The sequence below is a fragment of the Sus scrofa genome, chromosome 6 (assembly GCF_000003025.6).
Source record: "Sus scrofa isolate TJ Tabasco breed Duroc chromosome 6, Sscrofa11.1, whole genome shotgun sequence".
In the NCBI taxonomy this organism is placed as follows: Eukaryota; Metazoa; Chordata; class Mammalia; order Artiodactyla; family Suidae; genus Sus; species Sus scrofa.
Window position 1 is genome coordinate 150,621,200 of NC_010448.4, and position 22,014 is coordinate 150,643,213.

Genomic DNA, 22,014 nt, shown 5'->3' on the forward strand with positions numbered 1-22,014 from the left:
CTGTGGCACAGTGGGTTAAGGATCTGGTGTAGGTCAGAGCTGCAGCTTGGAATTGATCCCGAAGTTCGTGGGAACTTCCATATGCCTCAGGTGTGACCAAAAAAAGAAAAAAAAAAAAAAAAGGAATTTTATAAACTGAAAGTACAAAACCAGATTATGTTAAATTTAGTGAATTACCCAATGAATTACCAACAGAAATTCCAGAAGTGTTCTTTATCCTAGAGATGAAGTAAAGGATAGTAATATTGTGCACTTCTTTCTTTGTCACCTTTGTCAGAGGCGAAAGATTGAACCAGATGGGTCATGCATCTAACCCAGTGTGTCAGTTCTTACGCTTGTGTTGAGGCCACTGTATCATATTATCTTTATCTTATCCTGTGCATGAACATATATATAATGTAGCTTTTCCCATCTAAATTAAAGTCTCATATGTTATTTGGGGAGGTGGTTTATTTTAACATTCTATTTTCTTGTGTGCTATGCTAACCTTAAAAAAAATGTAATTACATACTTTTCCATAGGAAAGAAATAATAGGCACTTGCTTTTTTTCTGTCTTTAGTTGAATGTTTTCCAGCACCCAACATAACTTGTAAGGATTATGGTGGCAATGAAACACATTTTACGGGAAATGAAGTTGGTTTTCTCAAGCCCATACCTTGCCGGAATGTGTAAGTACATTACTGAAGCTAAATTTTCAGAAATCTTATTTATATTGTATCTTGATTGCATAAAGTGAAGAGGTAAAGAGTTAATTTATAAGGACAATTCTGCGCTAATTTAACTTTTATCTTTCCGCTTATGTCAGAAAACCTCTATTTTAAGTGTGCATATTGCTTTATAAATGCAATTTACTAAGTAAAGCTCAGTCGTTCACTCTGTGGGATAAATAAAGACTTAATGGCTTCATGCCATGTCAGTTCAGTCGGTTTATGCTAGCAAATAAGTTATGTAAAAATTCTGTTTTCAAAATTCGGGGCCTTTCTAGAGTGCAAATAGGGGATTGTGTACCTATAGTATGACAAGAATGCTAAGTAGTAGTTGTTTTCATTTTGAAACTTGGTTTTATTCTTTGTAATAGGTATGGATGATGACTGGTGATGTTAAACAGAATTCAAAAGTTAGTTTGGTATATTAAGAGAGAAGACCATCTTCTTGAGAATGTTCTTTGTGTGAAGGACTTAAGTTTGCGATTTATTTTTGATACAGTAAAGCTAACAGTTTATTCTGATATGCATGCTTTGTACTGAAAACCTGATTTAGTTTTAACTATTTTTGTTAATTTCTGGCACTATATGTTTACCTTTTATCTGTACATTGTTGCATTGTATTTGATGGCACCTATTTTCCAGCTGTATCAAGAAATAACCACTATTTGACTTTCTGTAAGTTCTATTAGAATTCTTAGAAATTACCATTAGAGTCTTTTTTTTTTTTCTTCTTTTGACCCTACTTCACTGAGTTAATTAGGAGCTTTAAATTCTATCTTGCTGTGTAATCCAATCACTTTAAGCTTCTTGAGTTCCAAGATTTCTCATTAGTAAAAATTGTTAAAAGGAATTATTTCCAAAGTACTTAGATATGATTTAGTCACTTTTTAAATTTAGAAATTGTTATTTCCAAATGATAAATAATTTATTAAGTACTGGTCCAAGATATCATAGGTTATAATACAACAACTAAAAAAATCGTCTGTTAAGAATAGCTACTCAGTTTGTACCTTGCAGCTTCATATTACCTGTAATGGTAGCACCACAACAGTCTGCCACTTAATTTCCAAGTTAACTCTGATTTTTCTTTTAGTATCTCTGATTAAGCACAATGCAACTGAGCTGTATTAATCATGCTCACGAGACATTGATGTCAATTATGATAAGAAATATCACTCCCAAGGAAACTAGATACTCTTTAAGTCTCCTGGCCAACTTAATCCCCTCCTGTAATAAAGTCTGCAATTCCAAGGTAGAATTTGCTTGATGAGAATTGAATCAGAACAAGTAGAGATGGATCGATAGATAAATGATAAGTCATAAAAGTAAGATAACCTGATAGGTCACTTTCCTTTTTTTTTTTTTTTTTTGTCTTTTTGCTTTTTCTAGGGCCGCTCCTGCGGTATATGGAGGTTCGAAGGCTAGGGGTCCAGTAGGAGCCATAGCCGCCGGCCTATGCCAGAGCCACAGCAACACAGGATTCAAGCTGCGTCTGCAACCTAAACCACAGCTCACGGCAACGCCAGATCCTTAACCCACCGAGCAAGGGCAGGGATCGAATCTGCAACCTTGTGGTTCCTAGTCAGATTCGTTAACCACTGCACCATGAAGGGAACTCCAGGTCACTTTCCTTTATCAGGATATTCAGTACATGCTTACCAAACAGCCAGCTGCTTGTCAGCTGCTGAATAAAGCTCACTGACAAATTCATTTTCATCGAGTGTCCTTTTTCTAATGTACATATTTTCCTTTTTCTCCTGCTAGCATATTCTTTTTTTACTTTTTTTGCTGTTAGCGTATTTTTTCAAACGTATATAATATTAATATTTGATTAAAACCTCATCTTAATATTGCAGATATAGCCATTCTATAATGTATTGTTCAGCTCAAGTCTAGTAACTAATTATATCTGATTAGTTACTGAGTCTCACACCTGTTTATACTGGCTATATTAGCTGGAGCAGCTAACTGTTGTAACTAATGCCTTTAGAATTTCATTGGCTTAATACAGTAAATGTTATTCTCACTCCCATCATAGTACAATTTGCGTTGCCTTGGAGCTCTGGATGGGTAAAGGGAGTAATGGTTGTTCCATGCAGTCATGCAGGGCCTTGCTCCTTTCATCTGATGACTTTGCTCCTCTAGTCCTTAGAGTCCTTTCTGTTTAGCCAGCAGATGAGAAAGAGGGAAGGGAACCCCTGTAGGAATGTTTTATGGGCCAAACCTGGCAATGACATACATAGCTTTTGTCCTCATGCCATTGGTCAAAACTCAGTTATGGCTGCACTGAACTGCAAGGTGAGCTAGAATCCACACAGGCATACCTTAGGTTTGGTTTCAGACTACTGCAATAAAGCAAGTCACACAAATCTTTGGTTTCCCAGTATGTATAAAAGTTATGTTTACACTATAAGTAGTTTGTCAAATGTTCTATAGTATTGTCTAAAAAACCCATGTACATACCTTAATTTAAAAAATAAGGCTGGGGAGTTCCCATAGCAGTGGAAACAAATCCGACTAGGAACCATGGGGTTGCAGGTTCCATCCTTGGCCTCGCTCAGTGGGTTAAAGACCCCATATTTCCGTGATCTGTGGTGTAGGTCACAGACACGGCTCGGATCTGGCATGCTGTGGCTGTGGTGTAGGCCAGCAGCTGTAGCTCCAATTCAACCCCTAGCCTGGGAGCTTCCATATGACTTGAGTGCAGCCCTAAAAAGCAAAAAAAGTAAAAAATAAGGCTGTTGGGGAAGTGCCCATTGTGGCTCACTGATAAAGAACCTGAGTAGTATCCATGAGAATGCTGTTCGATTCCTGGCTTTGCTCAGTGGGTTAAGAATCTAGCATGGCCATGAGCTGTGATTAGGTCACAGATGCAGCCAGGATCCAGCTTTGCTGTGGCTGTGGCTGGCAGCTAGAGCTCCAGTTCGACCCCTAGCCTGGGAACTTTCATGTCCTTGGGATGCGGCCGTAAAAAGACCAAAATAATAACAATAATAAGGCCGTTGGAAAAACAGTGCCAGTAGACTTGTTTGACATAGAGTTGCCACAAACCTTCAGTTTGTAAAAAGCACAGTGATTCAAAGCACACTAGCAAGGCTTGTTTGTAGTTTATCTGTATGTCCATGAGAAAAATAGAACTGATTTGGTTAGCAGTTAGACAGATCTTTGCTACACACTAGTTTTCAGATTATTCTTTAGGGTGATTCATTTAATAACTGCTTTTCTTTCTTCTTTTCTTTTTTGCTTTTTAGGGCCGCAACCTCAGCATATGGAGGTTCCCAGACTAGGGGTCGAATCGGAGCTGTAGCTGCTGGCCTACACCACAGCCACAGCGATGCAGAACAGAGCACATCTGCAACCTACACCACAGCTCACAGCAACGCCAGATCCTTAACGCATTGAGCAAGGCCAGGGATTGAACCTGCATCCTCGTGGATCCTAGTCAGATTCCTTTCTGCTACACTACAAGGGGAACTCTGATAACTGCTTTTCTAATTTCATTCCCCTTCCCAGCCAAGCTTTTTGAGAGGCTGTTTCTATAATATTTATCTTTTATGAATTTTTCAGTCTAATGCAGTATGGCTTTTGAAATTCACCAGCGATCTTTGTTGCTATATCAAATGGATATTTATAGTTCACATCATAATCCTTCTTCAGCGTTTAGCATCCTCTTCTCTTAAAATACTTATTTCCTTAACTTCCCGTATAAAACCCACTTCTCTTTCCTTTGATTCCTAGTCTTTCCTTCTTCCTTAAATCTCAATATTACCAAAATTATATCCTTGGTCCTTTTCTCTTTTTCATTCATTCACCCCTTTGGTTTCTCTCACCATCTTTCTATAAGGCCCCAAACTGAATCTGTCATCTTTTCCTAGAAATCATTTCCTCATTTGTATTGGTGAATACAGATGTTCTACCCAGCTTCCTAATCAGAAACGTCCATATTCCATACCTATAGCCCTACAAAGATCAAAAAAAGAAAAAGAAGAAGATGCAGTGAATATGTCTATGGAATGTTCTGTGTACATCTATTACTAGGTCTGTTTGGTCTAATATTTCATTTAAGGATAACTTTTCTTTGTTCTCTTTCTGTCTGGATGGTCTTTCCATTGATGTACATAGGGTGTTAAAGCTTCCTACTTTTATTATGTTGCTGTTAGTCTCTTCCTTTATGCTTGTAAATAATGCTTTATATATTTTAATGCTCCTTTGTTAAGTGCATATACAAAATAAGTGTTATGTTTTCTTGATGGATTATCTCCATTATCCTTACTATATAATGTCCATCTTTGTCTCTTGTTAAATTTTTTATTTTGAACTCTGTTTTGTCTGATATGAGTATGGTTATTTCTGCTTTTTTTTTTTTTTTCTTTTGTCTTTTTAGGGCTATTCTCGTGGCATATGGAAGTTCCCAGACTAGGGGTCGAATCGGAGCTGTAGCTGCCAGCCTACACCAACACCACAGCAATGCCAGATCTGAGCTGAATCTTCGACCTATACCACATGTTACCACAGTTCATGGCAACACCAGATCTTCTTTAACCCACTAAGTGAGGCCAGGGATCAAACTCGCGTCCTTCATGGTTGCTCATTGGGTTTGTTACTGCTGAGCCACAATGGAAACTCCCTATTCCTGCGTTCTTTTCACTGCCATTTGCTTGGAACATTATTTTCCGTCCCTTTCCTTTTAGCCTCATCTCATTTCGAAATGAGATGAATCTCATGTAGGCAGCACGTAGTTGGGTCTTACTTTTTTATTCCTTTTCGGGTGCACCCACAGCATGTGGAAGTTCCCAGGCCATGGATCAAATCCGAGCCACAGCTGGGGCAGTGCTGGCTCCTTAACCCACTGTGCTGTAGCAGGAATTCCGGATCTTATTTTTTATTCCGTCCAGCCACTCTGTGTCTTTCAATTGGCGAATTCAGTCCATTTACATTCAGTATGATTATTGGACCTGGTGTTGACATTTTATCTTTTGTTTTCAGGTTGTTCTGTATTACCATTGTTTCTTTTTCCTTGTGTTTTTGTTTGCCATTTTAGTTTGGTGGATTTCTATGATTTTTTCTCAATTTTCTCTTTTTTTATGTTTTGTTTCTTTGCTCTAGACTTTTGTTTTGTGGTTGTCATGAGATTTGTATAAATATCTTAAAGATAGAATAGTTCTTTTCCTGCTGTTAGTATCTTTCCCTCATATGCCTATACAGGTTCCATTTTTTTCCTCTTCCCCTTTATGTTTTTGCTGTCACAAATATGTCTTAATACAAAATGATGTTTGTTACCAAATTTGTGTAGCTAGGTATTTTTAGTGTTTTCTCTCCCTTTACTCTTTGTTAAGGCTATTATCACTTTATCTGATTAAGTACAGGGGGGTTGTTCTTTTTTTGTTTTGTTTTGTTTTTGCTTTTAGCTGTATCCATGGCATCTGGAAGTTCCCTGGCCAAGGACTGAACCTGCACCATAGCAGCCACCCAAGCAACTGAGGTGACAATGCCAGATCCTTAACCTGCTGTGCCATAAGGGAACTCTGACAGTTTTAATATAATGTCTTGGAGAAGGTCTTTTTGCATTGAGATAGTTAAGTGTTCTATTAGTTTTGTGAACTTTTATATCTAGTTCCCTTCCCAGATTTGTGAAGTTCCCATGTCATTTCCTTAAATAAATTCTCTGCTACTCTCTCCCTTTCTTCTCTTTTTGGGATACCCATTGTCCTTATGTTGCCTTTTCTAATGGAGTTGGCTAGTTCTTATGGTTTCTTCATTAAAAAAAAAAAAAAATCTTAGGGATTTCTCTTGTGGAGCAGCAGGTTAAGGATCCAGCATTGTCACTATAGTGGCTTGGGTTGCTGCTGTGGCATGGGTTTTATCCCCGGCCCAAGAACTTCCACCTGCTGTGGTCATGCCCCCCTCCAAAAAAACAAAAACAAACAAAAAAAAACTGAATCATTTCTCAGTTTCTCTCTTTGAGTTCACTAAATCTCTCTTCCACATGGTCTACTCTACTTCCAACTTTTCTAATGCATTCTTCATCTCATTTATCAAGTTCTTGAGCTTTGTAATTTCTGTTTTTTTGTTTGTTTGTTTTGTTTTTGTTTTTTTTTTTAGTTTCTCTCTCTTTGATAAAGTATTCCTTCTGTTCATTAATTTTATTCCTCAGTTCATTGAACCACCTTTCTGAGTTTTCTTGTTGAATTTCTTCCTGATAGCTATTTTGAATTCTCTGTCAGACCACAGTCTTCTGGGTCCCACTTTAAATTTGGCCTCTGGGAAATTGTCATTTTCTTTTTCTGATACTATGTTACTGTGGTTTTTCATGATGCTTGATGAGTTGTTCCTTTGCTGACACATTTGAAGTAGTGAATATCTTACTTAGGTACAATTTATTTACTTTGATTCTAACAGTTAAACAGTTTGTTAATTAGAGTTCTTTCTTTTGTTTTTCAGTAGGTGGCACTATAGCATAAGTTATAGCTTGGTTTCACTTACCTCTGGCTATATTTGAGAATTGGCATTTTGCACCCTCCACCACCTCTACCAGTGCCCTTGCCATCGCTGCTTGTTCCTCTGGGGTTATTGGTGCCTTGATGCTACCAGCGTTGCTACTCTTGCTGGTATCACCACTGGGGACACCAGGATGATGGGTCCCTCTGCCACATGTTGCCTGGCTTGTGGGCATTGCTGTAGCAGCAGGGGGAACATGACAGGTTTATGGGTTCTGTGAGATGGGGGCAGAGTCACAGACACTGCTGTGGTCCTTCCAGATTTTCTTAAATATGTATTCTGTCTTTTGCCCTTATCATGTTACCAGAGTTGCTCTTGCGGAGGTCACTAAAGATCTCCTTTTGGTTAAATTTAGTGGTGAATACTCAGGCATTCTTATTTGTTAGTCACAATTAGCACAGTTGATCACTCTGTTCTCCGTAATACTGTCTGCACTTGGCTTCCACGATACTTCACTCTTTTGGTTTTACTTCTTCATTGTTAGCTCTTTTCTGGTTTCTTCTTTCTTGATCTCTTAGTATTAGAGTATCTCAGGGCTCATTCTGTGACTTTCTTCTTTTGCCTCTTTATTCACTTGGCAATCTCCTGACTTCACATACTTCCTGTATGCCTGCAGCTCCCTAATTTGTATAGCCAGCCCAGACTTGTCTCCCTCACTCCAGACTTGCAAATCTCGCTGTCTTTTGGACGACTCCACTTGGATGTCTGAGAATCATCTCAAACTCACATGTCCCAAACTGATGTCCTGATCATCCTTTCTAGGTCTGGGTCATCCTCAGCCTTCCCAAACTCAGTTAACGCTAGTTTCATTTTATAGTTACTTAGGCTAAAATCTTTAGCATTGTCCTTACTCCTTTCTCTTTTCATGCCCTAAATCTAATATATCAGGGAATTGACTTGGATGGACTTAAAAATATATCCAGAATCTGGTCACTTCTCACTCTTTCCTTTGCTATTCCTCCAGGTTAAGCCACTATTAATTTTCACCTGGATTTCAATAGCCGTCAAACTCCTTTGTCCCTGTGATAGTGTGAATTTGTTCAGCAAATCTACTTCTCTCAGTCCCTGCTAACTGGGTAGTGTATACTTCCCACTCTGTTGGTTTGGGGCTTGACCACGTGTAATGTTAGCAGATATAAAATAAGGAGAGGCTTGAATGTGCTTGTGGGGTTGAGCTTTCATCTTATACTTGGTAATATATGCTGGAAAGAATTTATCCCAAGTAAATGCCCCTTCAGCCTGGGCCCTAGAAGAACTTAAGTGGAACTGATTTGAACTGAATCCTCAGCCTGGATTCAACTGCAGACAAACTTCAGCCTAAAGTAGCACCTCCTAGCCAACTCCAGCCTAGGTCAGCTGGACCATAGCCAATTGCCATCTACAGGTATGAGAATAATTGCTTATTGTTGTAAGTCACTGACTTTGGGGATGGTTTGTTATAAGTTATTGTGACAGTAGTTCACAAATACTCCCCTACAGTCTATTTTCAGCACAGCAGCTAGAGTGATTATTTGAAAATCTAAATCAGATCACACCACACCCCTTCTTACCTCTGCAGTAGCTTCACATATGTCTGAGAGTGAAAGACAGAGGTTTCTACTTGTGATGATATTCAAGGCCTGTATGACCTGCCCTTTTCGCCCCCTTTCATCTCTCTGACCTCGTCTCCTGTTATTCTTTCCTTCTCTGACCCCACTCCCACTACAATGGCCTCCTTAATAGAGCTCAGACATGTCAGGTATGCTGCCTTTGCAACAGCAATTTCTTTTGTCTGGGACTCTTCCCTCTGAGATATGGCATGACTAAGTCACTTATATCCTTTAGGTCTTTGGTCAAATATCACCTTCTCAATGAAGCTTCCTCTTGTCATGCCACTTAAATGGCCTTTGTCTGTACCCCTGGCATTCTGGATTCCCCCATATACCCTAATCCATTTCTTTTTTTCATAGCGTTTATGACTTTCTAACATATGATTTACTTTTTAAATGTGTTCGTGTTTATTGCTTGTTGCCATTAGATTGTAAACTCTTTAGGGGCAGGGATATTTGTCTCTTTTGTTCATTAATATATTCCAGTAGCCTAAAGTAGTGCCTGGCACTCTGTATCTGCCCAGAAATCATTAACTGGATGGATGAATGAGCCAATTAACAAATAATAATAATTAACACTTGTATTTTCTACAATGTTTACGTGTTGGAAATATACGAATGTGACATTCAGGTTCTAATTCTGTGCAGAAATGGCTATTCATACAAAGTGGCAGTTGCACTGTCTCTTTTTCTTGGATGGTTGGGAGCAGATCGATTTTACCTTGGATACCCTGCCTTGGGTGAGTATGTTTCATTTAAAAAAAAAAAATCTTGTGGAACTTGTAGGTAAATGTACCTCTTCTCATAGTTTGAATCTCTGCATACTTTTAATAGTTATAAGTTCCTTGTAGCTGGAGTTGAATAGTCAACCTTCTTCTATAAGTATAGAGTGAGCAGTTAGCTCTCTAGTTAACTTGGGTAAGAAATATTGACTTTTCCTGTCTTTTCATCTTTTATGAAAACATTCACTCAAGATAGTATAGACTTGAGCTGTTATTGCCAGTGCTGGTCATGCAGTGGACATTCAGTAAGTTTTATGAATAAATGCCCATCTCTCCCTACTCGTTCAAGAAATATTTGCCTTCTACCTGAACGTCTATCAATGTTGCCTTGGGAATAAAAACTACTTTCTGGAGAAGCTGGGTTTGGGACAACAGCAACCGGCACGAGCTGGTGCGGAGCCTGATTATTACTCTTGATCCCTCTCCATACCTTCTTTTTAGGGCCGCACTTGCAGCATATGGAATTTCCCAGGCTAGGGGTTGAATCAGAGCTGCAGCTGCCAGCCTACGCCACAGCCGCAGCAGCATGGGATCTGAGCCACGTCTGCAACCTACACCACAGTTCACGGCAACTCCAGATCCTTAACCCCCTGAGTGAGGCCAGGGATCGAACCTGCATCCTCATGGACACTAGTCGGACTCGTTTCTGCTGCGCAACGTTGGGAACCCCCTAGCTATAATCTTTACATTTACCATAGTCACCAATGCCTATGAAATCGATTTACATTTGATGATGGCTTTTGCTGAATACTTTGACATGCCTGCCCTTATTTAGGCCTTAAAACTCTCTTGAGTTTATCATCCTGCTTAAATCTTCTTTTACAGGTAGGGAAGTTGTCACCAGAGGGGTTAAGGGATTTACTCTCTGGAGGCCTTGCTTTATACTGTGACATATTTGTTGTTATCATCCTTGTTTTATGGATAGGGAAATAGTGATGAGATTAAGAGATTTACCCAAGGACACTCAGCTAGTGACCTGAATTTGAACCCAAATATTCTGGCTCAAGAGCTCATGCTTTATTTACTGTAGTACTTTGCTTCTATGTTAAGCCCTTCACTGGGCAAATGTAAAGTTTCTGAATGATTTGCTTTCTAGCTAGCAAAGTTAATCTTATTCTTTCCATGTTGCTACCCACCAGAGATCAAAGAGGAATCTTCACTGGTAACCTTGGTGGGAAGTATGCTTCTGTTAGCCTTACCTAGAACTTGGTGTTATAAGGCCATAAATGGAAGTCAAAGTTTAAAATACTATATACATGATGGTTTTTTGTTTTTTGTTTTCAGTTAGCAAACATTTGTTCAATGTTTACTCCTTTTTAAGTGAGTAACAAAGTGCTCTGGAAATGATGGAGATTACAGTTCATAATGGTTAGAAGAAAATAAATAAGAAATAAATGTGTTTGGTGGGCCAGTTTATGATACAGCACTCTCACAGAACCATTGTTAAGTGCTGTGAGAGCAAAGGGACTGATTTAGTTAGCCTTAGGATGTGAGGGAAGACTTCTTGGATGAAGTAACCTTCGAATTAGCTTTTAAAGGATGAGCAGATGGCAGAGACTTAGGGCATTAGAGGGAACAGCATGTGCAAAGGCACAAGGTGTGAAAGAGCATGGGTGTGTTGAGAGAATGGGGGATAGTTTAGCCTATGGTGTAGGAAGAAAGATGGCAGGAGATGAAAAGTGATTCCAGAGGTAACCTGCGGTCAGATTATAGAAAGCTTTGAGAGTCTTGTATTGGAGTTTGGACTTTCCCTTTAAGCATCAGAAGCTGTCAAGGTTTTTGAGCAGAGGAGTGTCATGGTCATATTTATATTTTGGGAAGATGGTACTGCTGAAATTGTGAGAAGTAGCCTAAAATGGAGGAAAATTGGTGGCAGAGGAAGATAAAAAGAGATTGATGCAGTCTCCTGACCTGAATGATATCTTAACTGCATTCTCATGCCATTTGTTATATAGCAATCATGCCTCTCTATAATACGCCTGAAAACCAGATAATATGTACAGAAGGCGTCTGAGTTGCCATAATAAGAGTCTTTTAGTCTAACTAGTGTTTTTAGATGATGGATAGATGGGCAGAAGGACAGATGATCAGATGGAGAAACTATCTTTAAGGGGGTCTTAGAGTGGAAGGTGAGAGGAGTTAAGTGGACATGTCAGATTCATTATCTTTTTTTTTTTTTTTTTTCTTTTTTTTTTGGTCTTTTTAGGGTTGCACCCATGGCACATGGAAATTCCCAGGCTAGGGGTCAAATCAGAACTATAGCCACTGGCCTACACCACAGCTATAGCCACTGGCCTACACCACAGCAACACGGGATCCAAGCCACAGCTCATGGAAACATCGGATCCTTTAACACACTAAGTGAGGCCACGTCCTCTTGGATGTTGGTCTGGTTCGTTACCACTGAGCCACAACAGGAGCTCCCAAATTCATTATCTTTAACTGAAAGTTCTTTTATTTCTTTAAGCATTTAAATATTTTTATATCTATCTTACTTGCATTTAAACCATCTTAAGTTTAAGGATTTTGATGTTTTATCAACTTAATCTAATCTAATATGTAAAATTACAGTGTTTGTAAACTTAAAAAATTTAAATGTTTTTAACTGAGTTTAAATTTTTTACTAAGAATCCAAGGTTAAGGAATTCTGGCATTCAATTAAAACAATTACTGTCATTTTAAAAAATTCTTAACTGGCTAATGCAATGTTGACTGGTATGAAAATAGTTATAGGTAGAACCTCAAATTCTGTTTTTCTTATGATCTTATTTATGGTTATGAAAAGTAGTAGTAGTATTTTTAGATAGCTTTTTTTTTTTTTTCCTTTTTGTCTTTTGTCTTTTTAGGGCCACACCCGCGGCATATGGAGATTCCCAGGCTAGGGGTCTAATCAGAGCTATAGCTGCCAGCCACAGCCACAGCCACAGCAACGCCAGATAGGAGCCACATCTGCAACCTACACCACAGCTCATGGCAACGCTGGATCCTTAATCTGATGAGCAAGGCTAGGGATCGAACTGAAACCTCATGGTTCCTAGTCGGATTTGTTTCCGCTGTGCCAAGATGGGAACTCCTGCATTGTCTTAGATAGTTGCACAGATAGAAGGGTATTTTCAAGACTCGACCTGTAATAAAATAAAAAATTCTCCTCCCAATTTTTTAAATACCAAATATTAATCTTTGTTTTTTTTTTTTAATCTTATACCCAATTAAATCTTTTTATTGAATTTATGTACTTTAAAAGTAAAGTTTAAGTTACTAAAGTGTTGGCGTCATGGCTCAGCTGTTGACGAATCTGACTAGCATCCATGAAGATGCAGGTTCAATCCCTGGCCTTGCTCAGTGGGTTAAGGATCCAGCGTTGCTGTGAGCTGTGATGTAGGTTGCAGATGCGGCTCCGATTCTGCATTGCTGTTCTTGTGTCGGCCAGTAGCTACAGCTCCAATTCCACCCCTAGCCTGGGAACCTCCATATGCCGAGGTTGCGGCCCTAAAAAGCAAAAAATAAATAAAGTGTTAGTAAGGTACATTCAAAATAGGAGCTTTATTAATGTCATCTGAAGCATAATCTTTTGGGAAGAATATATCTACAGTAGTAATGGTTTAGGACAGAAACGGACCCTTCTTGACTAGAATCACTTATTTGGAATTTCAAAACTGTTTAAAATCTAAATACAATATTTCTTTCCACAGTAAGGTAAGTAAATAGGATCTGTACAAAGAGAGCTAACAACTTTTTTCTTTGGACAAAAAGGCTACTTTTGGAGTTCCCGTCGTGGCTCGGTAGTTAATGAATCTGACTAGGAACCATGGGGTTGCGGGTTCGATCCCTGCCCTTGCTCAGTGGGTTAAGGATCCGGCATTGCCGTGACCTGTGGTATAGGTCGCAGACGAGGCTTGGATCCCGAGTTGCTGTGGCTCTGGCGTAGGCCGTCAGCTACAGCTCCGATGACTCCTAGCCTGGGAATCTCCATATGCCGCAGGAGCAGCCCAAGAAATGGCAAAAAGACAAAAAAAAAAAAAAAAAAAAAAGCGTCAGGCTACTTTAGGTAGCTCGCAAATATCCACCTATCTTTTAAAAAACCGAAACTGGTGTGCTAAGTAATGAAATCCATAAGAGTAACAGCTTGCACTTCTTTTAGTAAGTGCTGTTTAGAATGTATGCTGCTTTGTGTTGTTCAAGTTGATCAGTGTTTGTTTACAAGTAAGGTAATTTACTATTGATACAGTTTGTTCCCCAGCAGTCTTATTGATCAGGCATAGGAATGACTCAGCCCTGACTTCGTATTGCTCATGGAAGGGTAGTGGAAGACAGACAAATAAATAGTAAGTCCCACTATGGGATATGTGCCCTGCTGAAAATTAAGGGCAGTGTGCTGGGGAGCATCTAGGAATGTCATTAAATTTATCCTGGGAGTGTTAGAGAAGACATTCCAGAAGTTTTATGAGACAATTAAGAATTAGCTAGATGACTGATTGGGAATAGTGGGGGCAAAGGAGGAGGCAAGGAAGAAGACAGCATAGCACATATAAATGCAGTGATGGATGAGGGAGACATGAGTTTTCTTCCACAGCACAATGGAAGAGAACTTCGGGTAGTTGGGCTGTAACATGGGCAGAGGAATTTGCAGGAGATGAGACTAGGTTAGATGATGCTACTATAAATAGTGTGGACTTATGCTGTCTAAATTTCTCAACTATAATAATAATTGTAATATGGTAGAATTGCAATAGTGTAGCACAAATAACACCTGAGATAACATTTATCATATGTTTGTCATGAGCCTTGTACTATTTGGAGTTTTATTTTGTTTTGTTCTCTTTTAATTCTTAATATCATCCCTGTCTTCTTTTCATAAATTGTTTTTACATTTGAAAAACTAAAACAAGTTTAAGATAGCATTATCAGCAACTTCATTAATAAAGTCATCCTTTGTCTTAAATTTGTAGAAACGGATGGATCTTAGTTAATATCACAAGTGAGACAGGATGTAAATGACTAGTGATTGTAAACTTTAAAGTTTTTTTTTTTTAAACAATCAACTTAATTCCTTATTACTATTTTTTTGTGCATCTTTTTTTTTAAGTCCACACCCGTGGCATATGGAGGTTCACAGGCTAGGGGTCGAATCGGAGCTATAGCCACTGGCCTACACCACAACCACAGTGACGCATGATCAAAGCCACATCTGCAACCTATACCACATCTCACAACAATGCCGGATCCTTAACCCACTGAGCGATAGAACCCACAACCTCATGGTTCCTAGTCGGATTTGTTTCCACTGGGCCACAATGGGAACTCCCAGTTCCTTATTTTTTAAAAACAACTTTATTGAGGTATCAATAACATATATTAATGTGCACATATTTAAGACGTACCATACAGTTTGATAAATTAGACATATACACATATGAAACAATCGCCATAATCAAGAAAATGACCATATCTGTCACTCCCCTAAGTTTCCCCATGCCTATATTTATTTTTATTTATTTATTATTTTATTATTATTATTATTTTGCATTTTCTTGAGCCGCTCCTGCGGCATATGGAGGTTTGCAGGCTAGGGGTCTAATCGGAGCTGTAGCCACCAGCCTACGCCAGAGCCACAGCAACATGGGATCCGAGCCGAGTCTGCAACCTACACCATAGCTCACGGCAACACTGGATCCTTAACCCACTGAGAAAGGCCAGGGATCGAACCTGCAACCTCATGGTTCCTAGTCGGATTCATTAACCACTGAGCCACAATGGGAACTCCCGTTATGCCTATTTTTAATCCCAGCCTTTTGGCCCTCTTTGTCCTGCTCTTACCTGCTTTCTGTCAGATTAGTTTGCAGATTCCTTAAAAGCTTAAATATCATCTGGATCTGTCCTTTAGTTTCTTAAATGTGTTACTCTGGGAGAAGGTAACATTTACTAAAGTTCCAAACATATGTATCATTCTCTTATCTAATATTTTATCTGAACCTCTCATGTTCGTTCTTATGAAGCACCCTTAGAGAAGGGCAGCACAATATCTAGGTTTTTAATGGACTCTTATCTTCCTCTGTTTTGAGTGTTATCACATTACTTTGCCAATAAATAGACTTCATTCACTGTTTTCAAATAGCTGTATGAGAGAGTTCTCATCCTGGCTCAGCAGTAACGAAACCGACTAGGATCCATGAGGATGCTGGGTCAATCCCGGGCCTTGCTCAGTGGGTTAAGGATCTGGCATTGCCGTGAGATGTAGTGTAGGTCGCAGATGTGGTTGGATCTGGCCTTGCTGTGGCTGTGGTGTAGGCCAGCAGCTGCAGCTCTGATTCAACCTCTATCCTGGGAACTTCCATATACCCAGGTACAGCCCTAAAAAGCAAATAAAATAAGATAAAATAAAATAAAAATATGCATGATATTTTCTCCTATTATTAGATGTACCTTAATTTCTTGAGGCAATTTTTCCTTGTTAGACATTTAGGCTGTTTCTAGTTTTTTGGTAGTTATTAAACAAAAATTTATCAAAATCTGTCTGTCACATACCATTCAAGGAATTGAGGTAAGAACCCTACCTTTAGGAATTTACATGGCATAGGAAGATTGAGAATGAATGAACAAACCAACAAATATTTCTAATCATCACCACGAAGAGAATGAATTGAGGAGATGTGATGGAGTGCTGGGGCTAAAGATGTAGCCTGAGATGAGAAGAGCTTCAGGAAGAATATCGTTGGCAGAGGATATGATAAGGGCACAGGCTCTGACATGGTTGCATTGTCTTCATAGAGTAGCAGCAGTTAATTAAAGACAAACTTTTGGGAGACCATTCTTAATATTCTTTTTATTAAAAATTGAAGGAAGGGAAACTGATATTTCCAAAATGTTCTTTGAAGAAGGATACGTTTCTGAAATCAAATGAGTGAATGGATATAATACATATGTAATATGTATATAATACTAAGTGGATAAAGCTCCTTGGGCAACTGTACTAAAATGCAGTGAATGAAAAAATAAATAAAGGAATTGTTATATAAGGTCATGGAAAAGGTTAAGGGTCTTTAGGAAACAGAAAAGCTGAGAAAACATCTATTCATTCAACAAATATTGAGCATTTACCATGTGACAGACAATATTGTAGGTACTAAGGACACAGAAGTAAACAAGTCAGATGAAAGACCCTCTCCTACCGGGGCTTCCATGAAGCATATAATAAACAAGTATAAACTATTAGGTAGGTTATAAGTGTTTTGAAGAACACTTTTAAAATTATTTCCAACAAGTGTTATCCCAGTACTTATAGCATTGTTCTGCTGTATATCTAATACTAATAAGGATGGGGAATCATCTAATATACCTGCATATTTCAGAACTTATTTGTGTATTTTCAAATGTGTGCAAGACGTGATCTCATCCAGTCTTTCAGTTTTAGCTAGCATCTATTTGTAGTTGATGCTTAGAACTACCCTTTCACGAAGAGTCCTGTTTCATACCATTTTTACATCTCAAATTGGATGTCTGGAAAGCAACTCAAGTTTAAATATGGAAGAGAGATTACTCATCCCACCCCCACCCCCAATCTGCCTCTTCTAATTTCATCACCATGTTTTTGTGTTGTATCGTTGTATATGTCCTAAATTCTGTGCTCTATTACCATCTATTATTGTACCTTAGCTCTAAGGTTGGAACCAAGGACAGAGGTGTATATAGTTCACAGAATTGTTGATTTTAACTATAGAGCTAATAATAAACTTAAGATGCTTAGGAAAAAAGTATAGGATAAACCCAAGATAATTGGGTTCCTAATAGAGTTTTGCAATTTAACTCCAGGATCAGTGGTTTTTCCCCTAATTATTTTTTCTGTACCTTTATTTATTTGAACTTTCTTTATTTGAACTTTGTTATACATGAATATTAAAATTTGAATCTATAATATATTAAGTCTAAATAAATAAGGATTTTAGGACTAAAAGATGTTCTGTAACTCTGATGTACTGAGATTTAAAAGATTTATTTTCTTAGGCCTTTTCTCTTAAGATATTTTTTAAAATTGCTTTGAGTTTTTATTTCAGTTCCTATTGTTTATTTGTTAAGTGAATAATACATTTTTGGTGACTTTTCCGTATTGCCCATTTAACTTTTTTCATGTTTTTAGATGAAGATTTTTTCTTAAGTGTTAATTTTATGTTCTTGATATAAGGAGTTTGTGGTATATATAATGGTTTATTGGGAAACAGAAAAGTTTATTAATATCTAAGACTTTCCATATTGCAAATGACTTTACCTTCTTTTCTAGGTTTGTTAAAGTTTTGCACTGTAGGGTTTTGTGGAATTGGGAGCCTAATTGATTTCATTCTTATTTCAATGCAGGTAAGTTAGTTTCGGTCTAGAAGATTCCTACTTTTTCATTTAAATTTGAGTTCTGTGATATATTTTAACTATGTCAGAAAGCAGTTAAGAGTGCTTTTTAAATTTTTCTGCAGATGCTAAATCTAAGGGATCACAGGCATGATTTGAGTAGCATTTCCTAGCCTGCGCTCTACCAATAGTAGTTCCAAAAGACATAAGAATAAATATGATTTGTAAATTGTGAGTTCAACCAAGTGAATAGAGGTTTCTTTACTGAAGAACATCACAGAATCTTTTTTTCTTTTTTTAGGGCCACACCTATGACATAGAGAAGTTCCCAGGCTTAGAGTCAAATTGGAGCTACAGCCATAGCCATAGCCACAGCAACTCCAGATCCAAGCCGAGTCTGTGACCTACATCACAGCTCACGGCAATGCTGGATCCTTAACCCACTAAGCGAGGCCCAGGATCAAACCCTCATCCTCATGGATACTAGTTGGATTCATTTTCACTGAGCCGCAATGGGAACTCCCTCAGAACCTTTAATTTATATTTTGAGTCCCTAAATATACATGGGATTGAGATTTAAACTATTTCTTTTCCTGATACTCAAAATAATGTCAATTACTAAATAGGATACTGATGGGAATCTGATATTTACATATGAACATATAGAGGCAGAAACAAGATTTTTATTTGTACTGGACAGGTACTTTATAGTAGTATTCTTTTGGTTGCAAAAACGTGGTAACTGAAATCCAGCTAGCTTAAGCCAAAAAAGAAAAAAGGACTATCTGGGCACTCTGTGGAAAATCCAGGAGTGGGGCTAGTCTCAGGTTAAGACCAAATCCATAGAATCAAATCATGTGTTCAGGACTCTCCTGCTCTTTGTCTCTGCTTCTTTGTGTTAGCTTTGTTGTCTCCTGCTGCAGTGGTTTGTGAATGCTCTCCTTAAGCATTTAAAAGTGCCACCAGATGTTTTCTATTAAATTATACTGAACTGGTTGTGGCTAACTTATGAGGATTCTTAAATTAGAGAAGAAATGAATTTATTACAGCAAATGTCACAAGACAGCATTTCAGTAAGCATTTATGGAGCACCGAATGTCTTCAGCAAGTGTGTCAATGTGTGTATTTAGATCATTATCAGTTTTGCTCTTCTTTCTCATACAGTATTTCCACTCCTCAAGTCTGCTTGATGTTATCCTTATGCTCTAAAAGAAAGTCAAAATCTAGGAGTTTTTTGGTAACATACTGTGAGGAGGGGACCATACTGTGAGGAGGAGGCAACATATGGACCAATAAGATACCAGAATTAAACAAGGAAAATATTTGGTTTTAAAGTTGGAATTCTCCTGTCTTTATTCATAAACATATGCCTAACCAAATATCCTGCCTTCTCTGACTGTGGGACAGGCAAGCAGGCATGAAGAGGCTAAGGTACTCGTGCACATATGCTTGGAAATGGGTTTCTCACTTTAAATGAGGATCCAAGGATTTTAATGTATTATTGGGATCCTTTAAGATACATACAGAATTCCGTGTCTTTAAAACCCAACCATTTAGTTAATATTTTGCACTAGGTTCTTTCTTTGGCGATGTCAGTGTTTGTCGCTTTATCTATGTCAAATTACAGAGCTTTCTTGATTCAGCCGCTATTTTCCGGCACATGTATATCTACACTTTTCAGAACTAGTAGTTCTTTTTCTTAAAGATCTAGAATTGAGACTATCACATTAACAGAGTATTGAAGTAGAGTTAGAGTGTTTAAATTTCTGCAGTAAATTTCCCTAAATAAAACATTTTTATGAAGATGACCACTTAAGACTCTTTTCAGATTGGGAGAAAAATCATTTTTCAAAAGTAGCCAAATGAGATGTGTGGCCTTATACTATATGTTGTTTAATATACTTAACATGTGATGTTGATCACATTAGTTTTAGAGAATTTTTTTAGCAAATCAAGTAGGTTTTTACTATAAATATCATAAACTATGTTAATATTTTTGCCTTGAATATATTTTTTAAATTTCTCATAAACCTTTTACATTCTATCATCTTTTTTGTTTATTCTTTTTTCCTTCCTCTCTTTCTCTATCCCCAATTTCTTTTCTTTGCTATTAAATATTATTCCCCAGGGAATTGCAATGTTTTTCTTTTTGGACTATGATTCCAGAAACATATTGTGCAAGAACTCAAGACCTATAAAAACGTCACAGTGTTTATAACAAAAATCCAGGAAAATCTGCTTTTAAAAAAATAGGTCTAGTTATTTCATCTTTTGATGGAAACAATATAAAATATAGAGCATCTTTTACTAGCGTAAGGAAGCTTTATAACTGCATTTACTAAAAATGCTTTGAGAAGTTTGTTAGCAAACCTTTGACATTTCTTCTATTTTTTATTCTTAAAAAATATGCAGATGGCATTGTGTGAATGAATGGTATAAAATGATCCATAAAATTAATTCAGTTCTTTTGTGCATTCAACAAAATCTAAATCATGATACGTGTATAGCATATCATCTTTCAGTTATGGGCAGCTATTTTGTATAACTGCTGTATGTATGTTTGTATTCCTAAGACAGGTCTTAATTTTTGTCTTTTTGCCTTTTCTACGGCCACTCCCGTGGCATATAGAAGTTCCCAGGCTAGGGCTCTAATCGGAGCTATAGCTGCTGGCCTGTGTCAGAGCCACAGCAACGTGGGATCCGAGCTGCATCTTCTACCTACACCACAACTCATGGCAGTGCTGGATCCTTAACCCACTGAGCAAGGGCAGGGATCGAACCTGCAACCTCATGGTTCCTAGTCAGATTCGCTAACCACTACACCATGATGGGAACTCTGACAGGTCTTAAAATTTTAAAACACTGTTTTGTGCTTATATATATATTTATATACATCATGGAGGATAGATAATTTTTTTATCAAAAAATATGAGAATATTTGATTTCATTTAAACCTCTTTTCTTTTCATACAATCTGGACATTCTTAATTATGCTAAAACTACTGTTGTGTACTCCACCAAACAAAAAGGAAAGAAAATCTGTTAAGTGGTGACAAGACAGCCACAAATCATAAAGATGAAGATGGGTAGAGGGAGAATGGAAAAATGATTTGGAATATGAAAAGTTGTTAGAAGGAAATATGTCAGAGTTCTTTGTGACAGTTTTAAAAAATTCTATGCATTGTGAAAGAAATTACTTTTATTTTCATTCCTATTAACATTGCAGAGTAGATGTCCTTAAAGGACTCCTGACTTTATAAGCAGCAAAAATTTACAAAAGCAGTGTAATCTCCAAGATGTTTATGAATTTTCTAAATAAACTTATCAAATATCTCATTAGTTTGGCACGTTAACTCATTTTAGCACTGGATTATATACTGCTTTTGTATTCTTTTTCTTTAAATTTTACATCCCAAGTTTGGCTTTTCATGCAGATTTCTTGAGGAAAAAAAGATTTCATCTCCTCTAGCACTAACAGTATGCTCAACATAGAGTATGCTCTCAAAATTTTTACTGATTTGAGCTAAATACAGTATACCTTGTGAAAAGTGTGACTTTGTGCCAGTTACAGGGGGTGATGAGAGGCTAAAAATGGTAGTTTTTAAAAAGTGCTTTTCTTTAGGGCTTTAAGTTTCTAAATTTCATAGGGTCACTTGAGAGGTAATGAACAAAATAAAAGTAGGTATGATAAACTCTAAATAGTAGGTTTTGTGCCATTGGTGAGAATGGATTTAACGTGTACCAATTACGTATAAAAGTTGGAGTCCTTGCCCTATAAGTTAGGGTCTTTGCCCTAAAGGAACTTATAATCTTACTCTCTCCAAAGAGGTCTAAGAATAAGAATCCACTTATTATCAGAAATATTTCCTTGAACACTCTAGGCTGAAAATTTAAAAAGGCTCAACTTTATTTCATCTTGTTTAGATTCTTGGAATTTTACTAAAATTTTTAAAAGCCTAGGCTTTTTGATTTAGAGCATAAATAAGGCTAAGATTATAGATGCAGTTCTGTGTAAACCATATGTTTTGTCAAAGATGTAACCTATGCCCTTGCCCCATGAAATACATGTTATTGATCAAAAGGAGGACTGACTGTGGGAT

General features: G+C 37.6%; 1 protein-coding gene across 2 annotated transcripts in view; it reads left to right on the forward strand.

Annotated features, from left to right (window-relative positions):
- The window catches only part of TM2D1 (TM2 domain containing 1), a 39,621-nt gene that overhangs the window by 5,889 nt on the left and 11,718 nt on the right, over positions 1 to 22,014 (forward strand). For both annotated transcript variants that reach the window (XM_013988894.2, XM_021096562.1), the window contains exons 3-5: positions 561 to 669; positions 9,444 to 9,535; positions 17,853 to 17,926. In XM_013988894.2, coding sequence (XP_013844348.2) covers positions 561 to 669; positions 9,444 to 9,535; positions 17,853 to 17,926 — 275 coding nt within the window. The remainder of the gene's footprint in view (positions 1 to 560; positions 670 to 9,443; positions 9,536 to 17,852; positions 17,927 to 22,014) is intronic.